This window comes from Takifugu flavidus, chromosome 7 (genome assembly GCF_003711565.1).
Source record: "Takifugu flavidus isolate HTHZ2018 chromosome 7, ASM371156v2, whole genome shotgun sequence".
NCBI classification, from domain to species: Eukaryota; Metazoa; Chordata; class Actinopteri; order Tetraodontiformes; family Tetraodontidae; genus Takifugu; species Takifugu flavidus.
In genome coordinates, this window is record NC_079526.1 from 1,159,827 (window position 1) to 1,177,186 (window position 17,360).

General features: G+C 44.1%; 3 protein-coding genes across 4 annotated transcripts; all 3 read left to right on the top strand.

Moving 5' to 3' along the window:
- The first annotated feature begins 703 nt into the window (after positions 1-703).
- LOC130529002 (uncharacterized) lies at positions 704-3,674 on the top strand. 2 transcript variants are annotated; one of them, XM_057038884.1, is made up of 2 exons: positions 704-3,105; positions 3,398-3,674. In XM_057038884.1, the coding sequence occupies exons 1-2, from the start codon at positions 839-841 to the stop codon at positions 3,525-3,527; spliced, it is 2,397 nt and encodes a 798-aa protein (XP_056894864.1). In that variant the 5' UTR covers positions 704-838; the 3' UTR covers positions 3,528-3,674. The 2 variants fall into 2 exon arrangements, with proteins under 2 accessions (XP_056894864.1, XP_056894863.1); XM_057038883.1 differs by having other exon boundaries at positions 704-3,248; positions 3,398-3,552.
- Positions 3,675-4,696: 1,022 nt separating this feature from the next.
- On the top strand, positions 4,697-11,995 carry LOC130529003 (carnitine O-palmitoyltransferase 2, mitochondrial-like). The gene is made up of 5 exons (XM_057038885.1): positions 4,697-5,645; positions 9,161-9,241; positions 9,321-9,427; positions 9,534-10,835; positions 11,401-11,995. The coding sequence occupies exons 1-5, from the start codon at positions 5,458-5,460 to the stop codon at positions 11,727-11,729; spliced, it is 2,007 nt and encodes a 668-aa protein (XP_056894865.1). The 5' UTR covers positions 4,697-5,457; the 3' UTR covers positions 11,730-11,995.
- Positions 11,996-14,816: 2,821 nt separating this feature from the next.
- ndufa11 (NADH:ubiquinone oxidoreductase subunit A11) lies at positions 14,817-17,316 on the top strand. The gene is made up of 4 exons (XM_057037792.1): positions 14,817-14,972; positions 15,185-15,277; positions 15,560-15,682; positions 17,103-17,316. The coding sequence occupies exons 1-4, from the start codon at positions 14,894-14,896 to the stop codon at positions 17,213-17,215; spliced, it is 408 nt and encodes a 135-aa protein (XP_056893772.1). The 5' UTR covers positions 14,817-14,893; the 3' UTR covers positions 17,216-17,316.
- Positions 17,317-17,360: the final 44 nt, after the last annotated feature.

Genomic DNA, 17,360 nt, shown 5'->3' on the forward strand with positions numbered 1-17,360 from the left:
ACGACAGCAGGAAAGAAGGACCGCTACGGAAGAAGAGGACAAGCATACAAAGAGAGCCCTGCAGCAGAAACAACTGGCTCTCCTCAAGTATCCTCCACCAGATGGCGCCAGACGACACGACGGAGGAGGCCCTCCACGTGCCCCATCTCGAGGCCCACCGCACACACGACAGCAACCACCATACCAGGGGCAGGAAGACTCAGACGCCTGCTTCTACTGTGGTCGGAATGGACACTGGTCACGAGACTGCCTCCGGAGGAGAGGAAGAGGGCGTGGCAGAGGGTACCCGCAGGGCAGAGGACGGGGACACTCAGAGCACCAATTCCATTCAGAACCATGGCAACAATTGGACTGACTAGAAAGAGAGGTGGAGCCGGCTGAGGAGCATCCAACCACAATTCAGGCACAGTATCACACCACACCACCACGAGAATATCCGCACGCGAACGTGACTAGCCTATTCATGCAATATGCTCATATTTCTGATCAAATTATAAACAAATTACCTACAGTAGAGATAACCGTGCAAGAAACTAAGCTTTGTTTTGTGGTGGACACGGGAGCCACCTATTCTGTGATACAAGTCAAATCTCTCTCCAACACTCGCATGAGTGGCAGATCTCTGTACTCACTGGGAGCAAGTGGAGTGTATGTCAGAGAAACGTTCTCCGTTCCTCTCCAGTGTAAATTTGAAAACACACGTTTAAACATGCATTTCTGATATCTGCGACATGTCCAATAAACCTGCTAGGCCGTGACCTTATTTTAGCTCTGGGAATAAATTTTATCAACCCCAGAGGGATTAGAGCTTGAGCGTCCATCCCCCTCATCTATTACTATGTTAGCTACTCCTGTAACCCCGGAATTTAAATGGATTTACATTTGGGGGCTGCCCCATTCAGAGTCAAGCGTGCTACTACAATGGGCAAAAGGCAGAGTGGGCCCTGCTGCACATCTGCAAACAGATGATGCAGTGCACTGTACTGCCCATGTCGCACCAAACCAGGACACAAATTATGAGGAGCGTTTCTACGCACAAGCCTCAGTCCAGCTAACCACTGATACTATGTACTGGGATCCCATGCGCTGCGCTGCGTCTGTCAACTTGTCTGCATGTGACTGTCAACTTGTCTGTGTGTGTGTCTGTCAACTGTTTGATGTTCCATCCAGTACTCCCCACATCTCCCTGGCAAAAGGGCCAGAAGACTGTTGGAAGGACCTCGGATCCTGGGTTAAGCTGTGTCGCCTCGCCACTGATTGGGAAGACACATCCAACCCATATGTCCAATACTCTCCATCACTTCAAGTTCACTCCATGTCACATTTAAACAAGGTCCCGGCAACGCCCACAGTTATCGTGGTACGGGACTGTCTCTCACTCCTCTCACACGCTCCGTCCTCACAGAAAACTGAATTTCCAATGGTGCCTGACCATGTGTGGGCGGCCCACAAATACGATGTTGGATTGGTTAAGAATTGTGAGCCGCTAATCGTCACCCCAAAGTCCGGGTACAGGCCAAGGCGAGCCCAGTACCCCCTGAGGAAGGAGGCAATAGAAGGCATACAGCCAGTATTTGACTCACTTCTTGCAGCAGGAGTCATTGTCCCATGTCCAAATTCTCCAGTAAATTCACCGATACTTCCAGTCAAGAAGTACCGGCCACCGCCTGCTCCAGAAGAGTGGCGATTTGTCCAGGACCTCACGGCCGTCAACGCCGCAGTCCAACCACGTGCACCCCTAGTCCCGAACCCTTACACCATCCTATCCACTGTTCCTCCTGACGCTACATGGTTTTCTGTCATTGATTTATCTAACGCCTTTTTCAGTGTTCCAGTCCACCCCGACTCTCAGTTCTGGTTCGCCTTCCAGTTCAGAGGCAAAGGATACACGTTCACACGGATGCCACAAGGTTACTGTGAATCTCCCACCATCTACAATCAATGCTTAGGAGCCTCCCTCGCCTCTCTCCAGCTGCAACCAGGTTCAGCACTGTTGCAATACGTTGATGACCTGCTTCTTTGTGCACCCACTAAATCACAGTGCACTGAGGACACAATCACGCTGCTCCAACACTTAGCCACAGAAGGCCACAAAGTTTCACAGTCCAAGATGCAATATGTACAAACAGAAGTGGCGTTTCTGGGCCACAGAATAAGCAAGGATGGAAAGGCCCTCTCAGACAAACATATTCAAGCCATCCAGCGGGCCCCTCGCCCGGTCACGGTGAAGGAACTCCTGTCATTCATTGGTTTGTGTTCTTATTGCAGAGCTTTCGTCCCAAACTTCTCAGAACGGGTGAAGCCACTGAACGCTCTGTCACGCTCCCTTTCGATGAGCACCAGGATCCAATGGACGGTGGAGACCGAGGCCGCCTTTACAGACCTCAAGCTTGCCCTACAGTCACCACCGACGCTCGGTCTCCCTGATCCAGAGCGTCAATTCATTCAAACTGTTGACGAACGTCATGGGTGCATGACGTCTGTTCTCTTGCAGGAGCATGGTGGGGCTCTACGTCCGGTCGCTTATTTCTCTTGCAAACTCGACCCAGTGGCAGCGGCTCTTCCCCACTGTCTTCGGGCCATAGCAGCAGCAGAAAAGGCTGTAGTGGCCTCCAGAGACCTAGTGGGATACTCCCCTCTCACTCTTCTTGTCCCTCACATGGTCACTGCGATCCTACATGAGCAACGCACGTCCCACCTATCAGCAGCTAGGTACATCAGGTATCACACTCACCTCCTGGGTCTGCCTAATGTCACAGTCAAACGTTGCAATGTCTTGAATCCAGCCACCCTCCTCCCCACCCCGGAGGAGGGCGACCCTCATGATTGCATGGCAGAACTCTCGGTGTCTTGTTCCCCACGTCCTGACCTCATGGATCAACCTCTTATCAATCCTGATCTTGTTCTTTTTGTCGATGGGTCAGCATCCCGGGATGCGGACACGGGCCGGTGCAAAGCCGGTTACGCAGTCTGTGACTCCCGCGGCACTGTTGAATCTGCATCATTACCATCCAACTACTCAGCTCAAGCCGCTGAATTGGTGGCCCTTACCAGAGCTTGCCACCTCGCAGCCAACCAGTCAGTTACCATCTTCACTGATTCTAGGTACGCCTTTGGTGTAGTTCATGACTTTGGAGCATTGTGGAAGCACAGGGGCTTCCTCAAGTCTGATGGCGCTCCCATCTTGAATCATCGGCTGGTGGCGGCTCTTTTGGACGCTGTCCTTCTCCCCTCACAGGTCGCAATCTGTAAATGCACCGCTCACACTAATCTCTCTGACCCTATATCTGCAGGTAACGCTCGTGCAGATGAAGCAGCAAAAACAGCTGCTGCCCTGCCAAGCACACCGTCCACTCTCTGTGCGGTAACGGTTCCCTCCTCTCTGTCTGCCATCCAGTCACTTGCCACACAGAAGGATAAGCAGCTCTGGCGCCAGGTGGGGGCAGTCCATACTCAACACGGCTGGATGGGCCCTAATGGCAAACCATGCTTGCCCTCGGCTCTTTTCCATCACTACGCCAAGTTGACTCATGGTCTCGACCATGCGTCAAAAGGGGGGATGCTAGAAATTATGTCAGAGCATTGGTTCACAAAAGGGTTCACCCCAGTGGCTGAGAAATTTTGTAAAGCCTGCGTAGTATGTGCTACACACAACCCCGGAAGACCAACATCAAATTCAGCACAAGCAGCTCATCCTCCACCAACCCGACCGTTTGAGCCTGTAATGATGGACTTTATAGAGTTACACCCAGCAGAAGGTAAAATATTCTGTCTGGTTTTTGTAGATATGTGGTCCAAATGGGTAGAAGCAATCCCAACATCCAGAGCAGATGCAAACTCAGTAGCAAGAGCACTGCTGGCAGAAATAATTCCTAGGTGGGGAATCCCTGCAAAACTCTCGAGCGACAACGGGGCACACTTCGTAAACGAGGCCCTAACGCAACTCTCAGTTTATCTTGGAATAAATATCAAAAGACACTGTGCCTATCATCCCCAAGTGGTGGAGCTGTGGAAAGAGAAAACGGATCCTGAAGGCAAAAATGGCAAAGTGCTGCGAAGAGACGGGCCTCCCATGGCCTAAGGTTTTGCCCCTGGCATTAACGTATATGAGAATGCGCAAGAGAGGAAGAGCTAACCTGAGTCCCTTTGAAATTCTCTTTGCAGGAATCCCGAACGTAGGCATCACCCCTCCACAGGCGACCCTCCCAGACACGACACTATGCGAGAGCTCTGTACTAACCTATTGTAGAAATCTCACTAAGTCTCTTTCAGAAATCCGGGCACGAGTGAAAGCAGCACTGCCGTCTCCAGCGGACCAACAGCTCCATCCATTACATCCAGGGGACTACGTGGTGATCAAAGACTTCCGGAGGACCAGGTGGAACCAGAAACGGTGGCAAGGCCCATTCCAAATTCTGCTGGTGACTCAGACAGCGGTGAAAGTAGCCGAGAGAGCAACGTGGATCCACGCGTCCCACTGCAAGAAGGTGCCAGAGCCGAAGGAGCCAGTCAGTAGGGAGTGAAACTAGTGTCCCTGCTGCTCCAAGTGGCGTGCCAAGCCACCAACGAAAGAACAAGAGGAGCCTCCAAGGAAAGCCTTTGCATCCCAGGCGACGGACCGACCTGATCCTGAAGAAATTCCTGTGCGTCCTGGGTGTGATATCAATCACAGCAGTACTACTCATCTTCTCCCTAGCACCACTCAAGAAACCGGACTTTACAATTCATCTGAATGTGGACTGGAAGAGGATTATAAAGATGAACTAAGTTACTGATGTATTTCAAGTTTACTGTCAAAATCAGGTTGATCCAAGTAGGATCAAAAGGGGGGAATTGAAATGGAATTTGATTGTGGAATGTAAATTGTATACAAAAGGAGGAAATTGAAATGGTATTCTATTGTGAAATGTAAATTGAGAACAAAAGGAAGGGTGTGATGGAGACTGGGAGAGCAGACGGAATCCATTTGGTTCCTCATTCATTTACATGGAAACAAAGGTTGAAGGAGGACCAGCGTCAAAGGACTGAGGGGGGGACATCCTCAGGCATTCAACTTCTTGTGCCAGCCGGAACACCCGCTGTGAAGGCACCAAACTCCTGAGGTGCATACAGTGCACACCTACTGTGTTGGCGTCCTGTGTCCTGTGTATGCAGCAAACACATGCTGTGAAGACGTCTGCACCTCAGGGGCGGGCCTTCAACTATATAAGATCAGAACTGTATACATTGAGCAGAGATCTCTCCGCATGCTTCCGTGTGTGTATCCTGACCGACTGACTGGATTAAAACCATCTCCTACGCAGTAACTTAGATTAATAGTTTTTCTTCTCCAAACGGCTAAAAATTCCACGACACTAGATGCTATTACAGCACAGCTACTAGATATTAGATAAATAACAAACATAAATCGATTTTTTGTTTTTTCAGCCATCATCTATTGAAGATTTTCTAAACTTCATGACTATTCTGTCAATGGCGTTCTGGCAGTGCGCTGCATCAAAGAGGATATTGGGTAATCCTTGTTTTTTAAGGATTGCTGCGCTGGCCTTTAAGATACGGACATACAGCAGTAGAAATGCTTCTTTGGGGGAGTATTTACATCAAAGTGTCGTACCAACGACGCATTACCAGAAGAGTCTACCCAGGTATGAAGTGATGCATGAATGTTTTATTTGATCGTTAAGTGTAAATTGAAATAATTGAGAATCATTGCTCAATTGTTTGTCAATTAGCTTTGGTTTGTCTGACTTATTTTTAGAATTCATGGTTTCAATTTTAAAATATTTATTCTGGTATTGAGATTTTTCATTTTTCATTTTATAGTAATAATCGGGTCTATATCTAACTGTTGGGATGATAAATGCATTCAGTATTTAATAATTAACATGTACTGTAAGGATTTCATATTATATACAGACTATTTTTAACATCTTTCTGATTGTTTCTGATTTTATGCTGACTTAATGGTGCCTAGTTGGGTCGGGGGTGGTCAAGACCCCATCCCAGCTGTCTTTGGCTGAGAGGTGGGGGCCACCCTGGAGGAGTGGCAAAGGTCATAGCCCATAGCTAACCTCCACTTTTCTGGAAATAAGTGTTTTAAAAAGATTTCATAAAGTACATATTTTTGGTTATTCCTAAATAGCTTCTGCTGTCCAGGTGTAATTGCCGTAACCTAACAATTAGTTAAACCTTGTTAAACTACGTAATAAATACAATCCTTGCCTCCTGTAACGTCCTGCCTGTTGGAGGTCTTTTAATCTTGCACTTAGCACTGAACTGTTAATATGGCATTTCTTTCAAGCAACTGGTTTTGCTTCATATCTTATTTTCATCATTCTAAAAGTTTGTGACCTTGTTTTCCCATGAGAGAATGTTACATTTACAGAAGTGGAGCACCTTCTCTGCACCCTCACTCCACAACATACTCATTCAGAGCTCAGGAAATAACAAGAAAATTGATAGAAGTCAAAAGTTATTTCAAAGTATTGGACTGTTTCTTCCTTTGATCCCTTTTTTTTTTTAGTTAAAAAGATTTTTACAGTTATAATCGGCAGACACAAACTGAACCCCAAAGGCAGACACACAGGACTGAATTAGGTCAAAAAGGAATTAGTCCTTATTGACAGTTTGGCATTTGACGTCTGCTATACACAAGATACAAGAACTCCACAAAGTGGACAAAACAGGCTGGGCGAAATGAGCAGGATCAGGCAACAGAGTTGATCTGCAAACAAGCAACAGGAAACAGGAACAACCGACAATGCAAATCCTGAAGGAGTTTCTGGAGGGTTGAACAATGAATTAACGATGATGGGAGTGAAAACCAGTCTTTTATCGTTGAAAGGGATAAGATGTTTAACCACAGATGAGTCGCAGGTGTGGGATTTGAACAATGGGAGTGAACTGGGAAGCAGCACTGCCCGGAGCTGGAAATAAACAAACAGGGAAGAGACAGGCAAACAAACAGAAGGGAGGGGGAGAGGGAAAACACCAGGGAGAAGTCATAACATTATGGTCTTGCCTTTACTAGTGAATGAAGTACTCGTGCACATCCTTCTTCTGTGATAGAAGAAGAGCAGCACAAATAATCTGTGGGCTGAGAGTGATACCTTTCACTCAACGGAACAAGGAGGGATTTGACAACTAGTGTTGACAATACTGACAATGCTGTATGGTGTTCCCAAAAGAGCCATGGTACCTCCACCCTTCCAAATTCAGAGTGACAACTACTGCTGTACGCACACCCAACCAACTGGCAGAAAAATGATCACAAAGGAGCCATCTGAATCTAACACCAAGGTCAAGATCTCTGAGAGCGAGCTGTAGGATGTCAACACAGGGGAAGCACTGTGGCGGAAGGCTTGTGAAGTTGTTGTCACCTCTTGGAGTAGCCAGGCTATCATTACAACACATCGGCTGACCTCTAAACAGCTCATCCATTCTGATAGTCACCTGAGGGATTGGCCTTCACCATGGTCAACTGACGTTAGAATGTGAACAGGACAAGGTCCAGGTTAAAAGAGGGAATTGAAGGGTTAAAAAAATTCAATGCTAAAGTTAAAACTCTGAAATTGCTAACAGTTAAGACCCTGTATGTTAGCATTTGGCAGACAGCATTCGGTATCATCCAAAGACCGGAGAGGTACAGTGGCGTTCAGGTACCTCGGAGACCAGAGGTGGTGCAGCAGTGACTTATGTTCCAGTTGGCTGACTTTTTGGTTTTGATTTCCAACTAGGTTTTTTGCTCTGTGATATCTTTGTTTCTTTTTTGACTCATTGGCTACTGTAATCCTGACTCCTTTTCGATCTTCAATAAATGCTGATCGACCTTTTGAAAAGACCAATCTTCTGGTTCTCTGTGTCACATTAGACGAACACGCGACAGATGCCTTCTAAGTGGAAAGGCCTTTCTGCCTGCTCCTTCTCCCCCCTGACATCGAGGCTCCAAAGAGGAGGCTGGAAAAATCCTGTTAACACCGTTAAGTGTTACCACCACCTCTGTTTACCATCCTTAAGCAGAGGTGGTGGCCTGAGGCACTTCCTGTCACCCACATACAATGCAGTCCTCCACTCCGTCCAACAACAAAACAAACATTCACACCATTCCAGGAGACCCAGTGACTCATCACCATGTGATCCAGCAGACAAAGGAGAGACACCTCAACAGAAACTAGGTGAACGACCCGACCAACGACCCTGCTAACGACTCTCAGGTGACCACCCAGATCATTAGCATGCTAATGGTCCACAGGGGCTATATATTTTCAAGCTCTCTCCCCAGCGATTTCAGAACTGAAGAAGCCTTCTGGATAGAAGGCGAAACGTCTTCAAGAGAAGAAACCCAGTCCAGTTGACAGAGAAAACTACCTCGGACGCACAAAATAGCAAACGACAGAAAATGAATCAATTCACGGTGTGTTATTGGCTGTCTGGTCTCTGTACCTCCAGAGCGGGTGCTTGGTTAGCATTGCCGGCAGAAAGTCAAACCTGTTTCCAGTCCATTTTGGACTCTGGCAGGGCTGTCCTTTGTCACCGGTTCTGTTAATAACCTTTATGACCTCAGGGGGCTGGAGGAAGTCCGGTTTGGGAACCATAGGATTTCATCCTTGCTTTTTCAGATGATGTTGCTCTGTTGCAGATGTTGTCCAGGACCTCCAGCATGTACTTTGTTGCTGAGTGCAAAGCAGCTGGGAAGAGAATTAGTTCCTACAAATCTGAGGCCATGGTTCTTGACCGGAAAAGGGTGGTTTGCCCTCTCCCGGTTGGTGCAGAAGTCCTGTCTCAGGTGGAGGAGTTCAGGTATCTTAGTATCTTGTTCAGGAGTGAGGTAAGGGTGGAACGTGAGATTGACAGGTGGATCAATAGAGCTTCTGCAGTTATGTAGTCGGTGTACCAGACTGTCATGGTGAAGTCAGAGGTTCACTGCAAGACAGAGCTCTTGAATTACTGGTCAGTCTACACTCCTACTCTCACCTATGGTCACAAGCTTTGGGTATTGACCAAAAGGACAAAATCATGGTCACAAGGAGCTAAAATGAGTTTCCTCCGCAGGGTGGCTGGGCGTTCCCTTACTGACAATGCCTTTTAAAGATAAGATTTTTTTCCTGGAGAGGTAAAACATAATATACACTATCAGTTTCTCTTCTTTTTCACTGTTAAGGCTCCCGATACCCAGATTGGAAGATACCATTAGGAGATATTTAGCTGCTCAGAGACCTCTGTTGGATGATGTCAAATTCAGGTAAGATTACATGAAATAAAGGAGTTCACTTTTTTACGTACTCTTAATGACCTTCTTTAGTTTAATTGTATATTCACAGACAAACAGAAAAAATTTCACACAGTTTCCTGAATGGTGTTGGGAGAGATCTGCATGAGGAACTTGTGGCAAAAGACAAATATGAAAAGCACACAAGCTACATCGCAGGTGATTTGACAGGCTCAGGTCATTCTGATGTTTCCTAATTGGAAGTAAGAATATCAAATATATTTATTACTGATCAATGTGGTTAAGTGATTTATTTTCCTTGTAGGACCTTTTTTGGAAAAGTATCTTTGTTCAAGGGATTCCTTAGTGACTGCCAATGCCTTCATAATCTTCACTTCTGACCGAAAGAAAGAATACAACAACCAGCTTGTCCGGGCGACCAATATAGTTTGCTCTGCTGCACGCTTTATGAAAACATTGCGAACAGGGCTCCTTGAGCCAGAAGTTTTCCACCTTAGCCCCAGAAAGAGTGATTCAAACTGCTTTAAAAAATTCATCCGCTGGGTCCCATCCTCCTTGTCTTGGTATGGCGCTTCTATGATGAATGCCTACCCCCTGGATATGTCTCAGTATGCTCGCCTCTTCAATACCACCCGGATTCCCAGGCTTAGGCAAGATGAGCTCTTCACTGATGAGAATGGGAGCCACGTCCTGGTTATGAGGAAAGGAAACATGTATGTGTTTGATATTGTGGACAGGGATGGGAATTTGGTGAAACCTGCAGAGATCCATGCAAATTTGAAATACATATTAGATGATTCAACCACAGAACCCACATTCCCTCTTGGGTTTCTGACCACGGAAAACAGAGACGTGTGGGCAAACCTCAGGAATAAGCTAATCGCTGCTGGAAATGCAGAGGAATTACACATTGTTGACAGTGCACTTTTTTGCCTGTGTTTGGATGATGAAACTCTGACAGACATCACTCACATCACACAGAATGTATTAAGTGGTGGTGGCTGCAACAGGTGGTACGATAAATCCTTCAGCATAATTCTGACCAAAAATGGCGAAAGTGGTGTCAATTTTGAACACTCCTGGGGTGACGGTGTCAGTGTTCTTCGGTTTGTAAATGAGATCCGTAAAGACACGACAGAACAGCCGTTGGTACACCCAGGTTCGGCTACTGCTGCTGTGGATCCAGACTCTGTTGTGCGGAGGTTGCAGTTCAAGCTGGACACTGAAATGGAGGACGCTATCACAAAGGCCAGAAAGAACTCTGATGTACTTGCATCAAACCTCACTGTTCATGTCACTGACTTTAAGAGAGGAGGAAGAAAATTCTTCAAAGAAAAGAAAGTGAGTCCAGATGCTATCATGCAACTGGCCTTTCAGATGGGCTTCTTGAGGCAATATGGTCAGACAGTGGCAACAACTGAGTCCTGTAGCACAGCCGCATTCAGGCATGGCCGTTTGGAGGACATATGGCCAGTTACACTTCCTACAAAAACATGCTCACATGCCTTCGTTTGCCAGCCAGGCCAGCACAGCGTGGAGCACTTAAATGCCATGCTCAGTGAATGCTCGAAATGTCATAAGCAGCTAATAAACGAAGCGGCAACTGGTAAGTCATATTCTGCACATTGAATCTCTCTCTCTCTCTCTCTCTCCTCTCTCTCTCTCTCTCTCTCTCTCTCTCTCTCGCATAGGTATATATACACATATTTATGTATATATATGTGTGTGTGTGTATATACACATGTGTGTACATACATACATACATACATACATACATACATACATACATACATACATACATACATACATACATACATACATACATGCACACAGCAAGTTGGCCAGCTCAATGTACAAAAAACCTCTAAGACATAGCAGTCATCTGGCATAAATTATTATATATATACACACACACACATATATGGGAAGCATTCGTAAGTTGGGGATTCGGTTAGCACTTTGGCTGTCTGTCTGTCTGTCTGTCTGTCTGTCTGTCTGTCTGTCTGTCTGTCTGTCTGTCTGTCTGTCCATGTATAGATATGTATATAGATATACTGTATAAAGACAGAGAGAGAGAGAGCGAGCTATTTTTGTACAGTATAGCTGGTGGTACTACTGAGTGCAGTGGTGTTTGTAAATGTTTGATTAACCACTTATATTTCTAATACCAGGTCAAGGATTTGGCTGTCACCTATATGTTCTGCGACACCTGGCCATGTCAAAAGGCCAGACCCTTCCATGCCTGTATACAGACCCATCTTATGCTAACGTAAACCGCATCATTCTGTCCTCCACCACACTCAGCAGTGGTGTATTAAGAACTGGCGGTGCTGCCCCCGTAGTCTCTGATGGGTTTGGCCTTGGATACGGTTTTAGAGACTCTGAAAGTCGTACCATTGTGACCAGCTATCCAACTCTAAATAGCCATGAATTTCAGCAGTGTGTCCACAAGTCTTTAACAGATATTTTCAATGTCCTGGAAGGAAAGCCGATCAGCTAAGAAAACTGTCAAGTCCTGGTTGTGCAGTGATACCAGGACATTGCCAGAGTACTGTTGAAATGCCCTACAGCCAAGTACCAAGAAACCAAATGTTAGGAGCACCATTTCTGGACTGCTGCCTCGGTCTGAGACATCTTCTTAACAATGGAATCATTCCTATATATCTTATGCGTTTATATCATATGTATCTTATGTGAAGTAATCCGAGCATAAGCATATGTATTTAATATGACTAATAAAGTACTTTGTCCTCATTCTTCTCCTAACCAAGTTTGGTAATTGGTGTGAGCTATATGTAATTGTAATTCATATTTACTTTGCGTAAATTACTAAACAAGAAAGTTCTGTTTATATAAGATTCATCTTTGTGAGTAAACACAATTTGCATTGCAACATAAGGTCCTTTTGTATTCTGTAACTGTTGAGTATATATGTTCAATAGTAATGCATTTAGAATTTTATAATTCGACACTGACAGAAAAATATCTTTAAGCACAACCTGAATGAGTAATTCTATTCTATATTCTATTCTATGTAGCTTTAGCTGCATTTGGTGAAAGTTTGCAAAATCATAGGAACTCCATAGTTTTCTTTTCCAGTCGGACATTTTAAAAGGAATTCTATATCAAATGGCTGAGACAACCTGCAAGGTACATGGATGCAAAGCACCCAAGTCCAGTGTATTGTTCAGGTTGACACAGGAAGTTGAACAATTTATGAACCTGTGGTGCCAACAGAAATCCACAAAATCCAGCCCCAGCTCTCTGTAGTCCTGATTCTGTTCTGTCTAAAACAAACAGGTATAATGAATTGAATAAAGAGTTTATTTTGAATATGAAAGAAAAAAATGAGACAAAACAACTTACAATAAGACATACAAAAACATATTTAAGAGAGAAGAAGAATAACTTGTAAACTCTCACCTCTTCCTTTTAAATAAGGAACCTTACTGGTTAAAAACATTTCTAAACACTAATACCTGATGCTTGACATTAAATCAAAATATGATCATCTTAAAACATTACCACATAAATGTGTAAAAAAAAAATCACTCACTCTTTACTGATCCCCTCCGCCCCTCACTTAAAACTGTTCTTCGGAATCGTCTGTTCCTCACCAGGCGACAGAATCTCAGTAAAAGAATATTTACAAAGATGAAAAGTAGCTATGGATCCATTTTTTGATGAAAATTTGCTTTATTAAATGTTTTCACTACAGCAGAATATGACTTGAGAATGTGCCATCACGTCTTGGCTTGAAAATGTCAAGGGACACTAATTATTTTAGGTAATAAGTAATTATTATTGTATTATTATTGACATTAATGTTTCATTTTATTATATAAAGTCAATTATAGGGTAAAATATTGCATTTTCATAAAATGGCCGCTGATGGGATAAAATAAATAAATGGACCTGGCCACTTTTCCCGGCAACTGGTACGTAATTATTATGCGAAACCATGACGTCACTTTACGTGCGCCGTAAATGACGCCGTTGTCCGAATACTAACTTTAAATTGAGTGCACTATGTAGTTCACTCAATCCATGTCCCCCATGTAGTGAGTAGTGAATAGGGAACGAGTGTGTGGTTTCGGAAACAGCCATAAAGTCTTGGATGTCTTCAAATTTCCTTCTCCATAATTCAGGAAAAACTGAGGTCATGGTGTTTGGTCCTGAACCTCTCAGGGATAGATTAGATCACATGATCACTCTAGATGGTATCTCATTAACATCTAGTCTCTCTGTGAGGAATGTTGGAGTAACTTTTTTATCAAAATCTCTCCTTCAACTCACACATCAAAATAGTCTCTAGAAGTGCCTTTTTTCACCTGAGGAACATCACAAAGATCAGGAAACTACTGACACGGCAAGATGTCGAAAGGTTGGTCCATGCATTTGTTACTTCCAGGCTGGACTATTGTAATTCTTTATTATCAGGGTGTCCAAACAACTCTTTAAGAAGCCTCCAGCTGATCCAAAATGCTGCTGCCAGAGTTCTGACAGGTATTGACAAAAGAGATCACATTACTCCTGTACTGGCATCTCTTCATTGGTTGCCCGTTAAATTTAGAATAATTTTTAAAACCCTTCTTTTGACCTCCAAGGTCCTCAGAGGCCTAGCTCCATCCTACCTGGAGGAGCAAGTGACACCTTACCAGCCCAATAGACCGCTCTACTCTCAGAATGCTGGTCTACTTGTGGTCCCCAGAGTCTCTAGAGGTAGAGTGGGGGGCCGAGCATTTAGCTACCAGGCCCCCCTGCTATGGAACCAGCTCCCTGTCCAGGTATGGGAGGCTGACTCCATCTCTACTTTTAAAATTAGGGTTAAAATCTTCCTCTTTGAAAAAGCTTATTGTCACTAATTCCGTACTCCCAGTTACTACCATAGACAAATTATCATACTTAGGTGGTTGTCTACTTTAACATCTTAGTTACGCTGCTGTTAGGCTGCTGGGGTCCAGAAACATGATCACCTGACAGGCCTCTGTCACCCCACTGGGAAATGGGTACCTCTCCTCTCCTCTCCTCTCCTCTCCTCTCCTCTCCTCTCCTCTCCTCTCCTCTCCTCTCCTCTCCTCTCTCCTCTCCTCTCCTCTCCTCCCCTGATTATAAGACTATAATCAAGTCAGAGATTAAGGGAAATGGAGAAGCATTCGGACAGAGAGTAAAGGTACACAGTTTTATAACTTACAAAAGAATGTAGGGGAAATGAGGGAAGGCCATACGACAACAAAGAAACAGACAGCAACAAGGTAGAAGACATCATATCACAAATGAGATTTAGGCAAGTGGGATTAATTGCACATTTAATGGTACAGAAACATGAAACAGGAAACTGTGAACATTGTGGGTTGAGGGAAATGGTGGAACCTGTCCTCTTCCAGCGTTCAATGAACCAGAACCAGGAGATTCAAGCTCAGAGAAACAATTAAAAGAAAGAATATAGGTTAACACATTTACAGAGGGTAAATTCAGAGGATGTTGCAGTTGAGGGCATTTTTTTAGAAAGGTTTTTAGAAATACTGGTATTGTGTTCCACTCTCCAGTCCAGAAGCTGGCGATAATGCGCCTACAAAGTGTTTGTAACCGCCATAAAATGACAGTAGAAGAAGAAAACAGTGGGCGTAGAAGAAGAAGCCTGTCGTCCTTGCTGAGGTTGCTATGGGGTACTGGGACAAACCCGACGGAACGGACTGTGTGGAGAAAACATGGATATCTACCAAGCTCGGCACAGCTTTGGGTAAATATTAACATATGCTATCCGTGCATGTCACATACTGACATTTTGTTGGGTAAGAAGTTGTAATCCATATAAAGCTAATCTAAGATTGCACCCAATGCTAATGATATTGAACAAGTTAGCACATTGAATCAACTCTACTCATACGTTTTCTGTGATTACAGTAACATTTGTGAAGCATCTTTCTGCTGTTGTCTGTGTGTCCTTGTCAGGCTTGGTGGGGTCCGCTTATTACCTAGTGGCGTTTCGGCCTGACTCTGTCATGGCAGCGCTGCAGAAGGCCACAAACTCAACCGTGACCATGGGTAAACCTCCAGCTTTTTACTTAACCACACAGACACACAGTTTTTTAGGTTGCAGTGACAGACTCTTCTCTCCAGTTGCTGGATGTGTTTAAATGATTCTTGTCAAGCTCATGTTACTAAAATAATTATCTGTTTGCAAAATGATTTCCAAACGGTAGAAGTGAATCTAAAAGAAATAAGGTTTGAAGTTGACATGTGGTAATTCTAATGAAGGCGCAGATACACAGACTGCATCTCTGGAGTAAAAAGCATTTTAATACATGTACCAATGTGTTCTTCCAGCTGCCGTTGGAGCCATCTTTGGTTGTGCAACCTGCCTCAGTAGTCAGATGCGTGACACCCCGGACGATCCTCTTAGTTATTTTGTTGGTGGTTGTGCTTCTGGGATCTTTCTGGGAGCCAAAAGTAAGCAGTTCTGATAAAGTGCTCTAATTCTCAACCCATTTATTTTCAGTTCCTCTGAACCCCCTTTGAATATTTATTGAGCAGGAATTAAGATTAAGATGTACTTTATTCATCCCCGTAGGGAAATTGAATTGTAGTAGCAACCTATACAAAGTATAGAAACAGAATAAATAAATACAAATAAGATTATATATATATATAGATATATATATAATATATAATATATATATATATATATATATATATATATATAAAATAGAAATAAAATTACAACATAAACATTAAACAGTTATTGAATGGTTAGGACAGGGGTGGGCAAACATTTTGATTTGTGGGCCACAATGGGTTCTAACATTTGACAAAGGGGCCGGACCAGGAGCAGATGGATGGATGGAGTGCTTTGGTAACCTCACCTCATTGGAGAAAAAATACACATCTTGGGATATGGAGAAAACATGTGCTTTAATTTCAAATGAAAATGAAGAGAAGCATTACAACAAAATATCTGACTTTGGAATGAGTCTTAAAACACTTAAAATCAAATGAATAAAATGTACCTTTTTAAAAAAATTAATAACCATTTCTATTTTAAAGCACTGAAAGTTCTGTTATCCTTCAGGATATCACCATCACTCTCCTCCTGACTGTCTTTTTTCTAGTGGGAAAACACCAGAATTGCAGTGAAAATATAACATTAACAAGGTTTATTCATTTAATTTTTCAAGTTTGGCGGGCCGGATTAAAACGTTTAACGGGCCGCGTGTGGCCCCCGGGCTGTAGTTTGCCCATGCCTGGGTTAGGACCTGAGCTGATGCATAAGTCCGGTCAAGAGAGCTCAGCTCTGACAGAGAGGGATGAATTATAGAGTTTAATGGCGGATGGCAGGAATGACTTCCTGTACCGTTCCTTCGAGCAGCGAGACTGCAGGAGTCTGTTGCTGAAGCTGCTTCTCAGTTTGTCCACTGTGTTATGGAGTGGGTGGGAGGGATTTTCCATGATTGTCCGCAGTTTCAACACCATCCTGTCCCTCACCACCTCATCTAAGGGAGCTGCTACTACTGGCTGCCGCCTGGGACAGCGCCATTTTAGTTTTAGTTTTAATTAGTTTTTTTAAAAATTAGTTTTAGTTTTAATTCATGTGTTTTGCTCTTTTAATTGTGATTTGGAAGGTATCTGAGTATTTATTGAGAAGAAATAAGAACAACCCCAGTTGATCAAAGAGTTGTAGAAGCTCAAACCAGGATAGGGTCGTAAATTCCTCCACAACGCTCCTAAGACACAGCAGTGGGTCAGGGTGTAAACATGGAAAGACTGGGATGATCTCAAGATGCAGCTTTAGATGCTTCAATGTTTTAAAAACATCGGATTGGAATGAGTGGCACCACCATGTTCTGATTCAAAAACTACTTTGTTTTTGCAGCTCACAGTGCAATAACGGGGACCTCAGCATGTCTTGGGCTGGGAACACTTGCGTTCTTCACTAAAGTTGGCAAGATGGAGGGCTGGAGGCTCGCTGGACCTCCGAAGCTTTAAGGAAGATCACTGTAACATGAAGTTCATTGTAAAAAGAATTAATGTAATACATGTTTTTTGAAAATAGAAAAAAATAAACTAAAGATCTTGTGATTTACTAACTCGTGGTGCGAACACAGGACAGGTCAAAGTCTAGTTCAGGTGC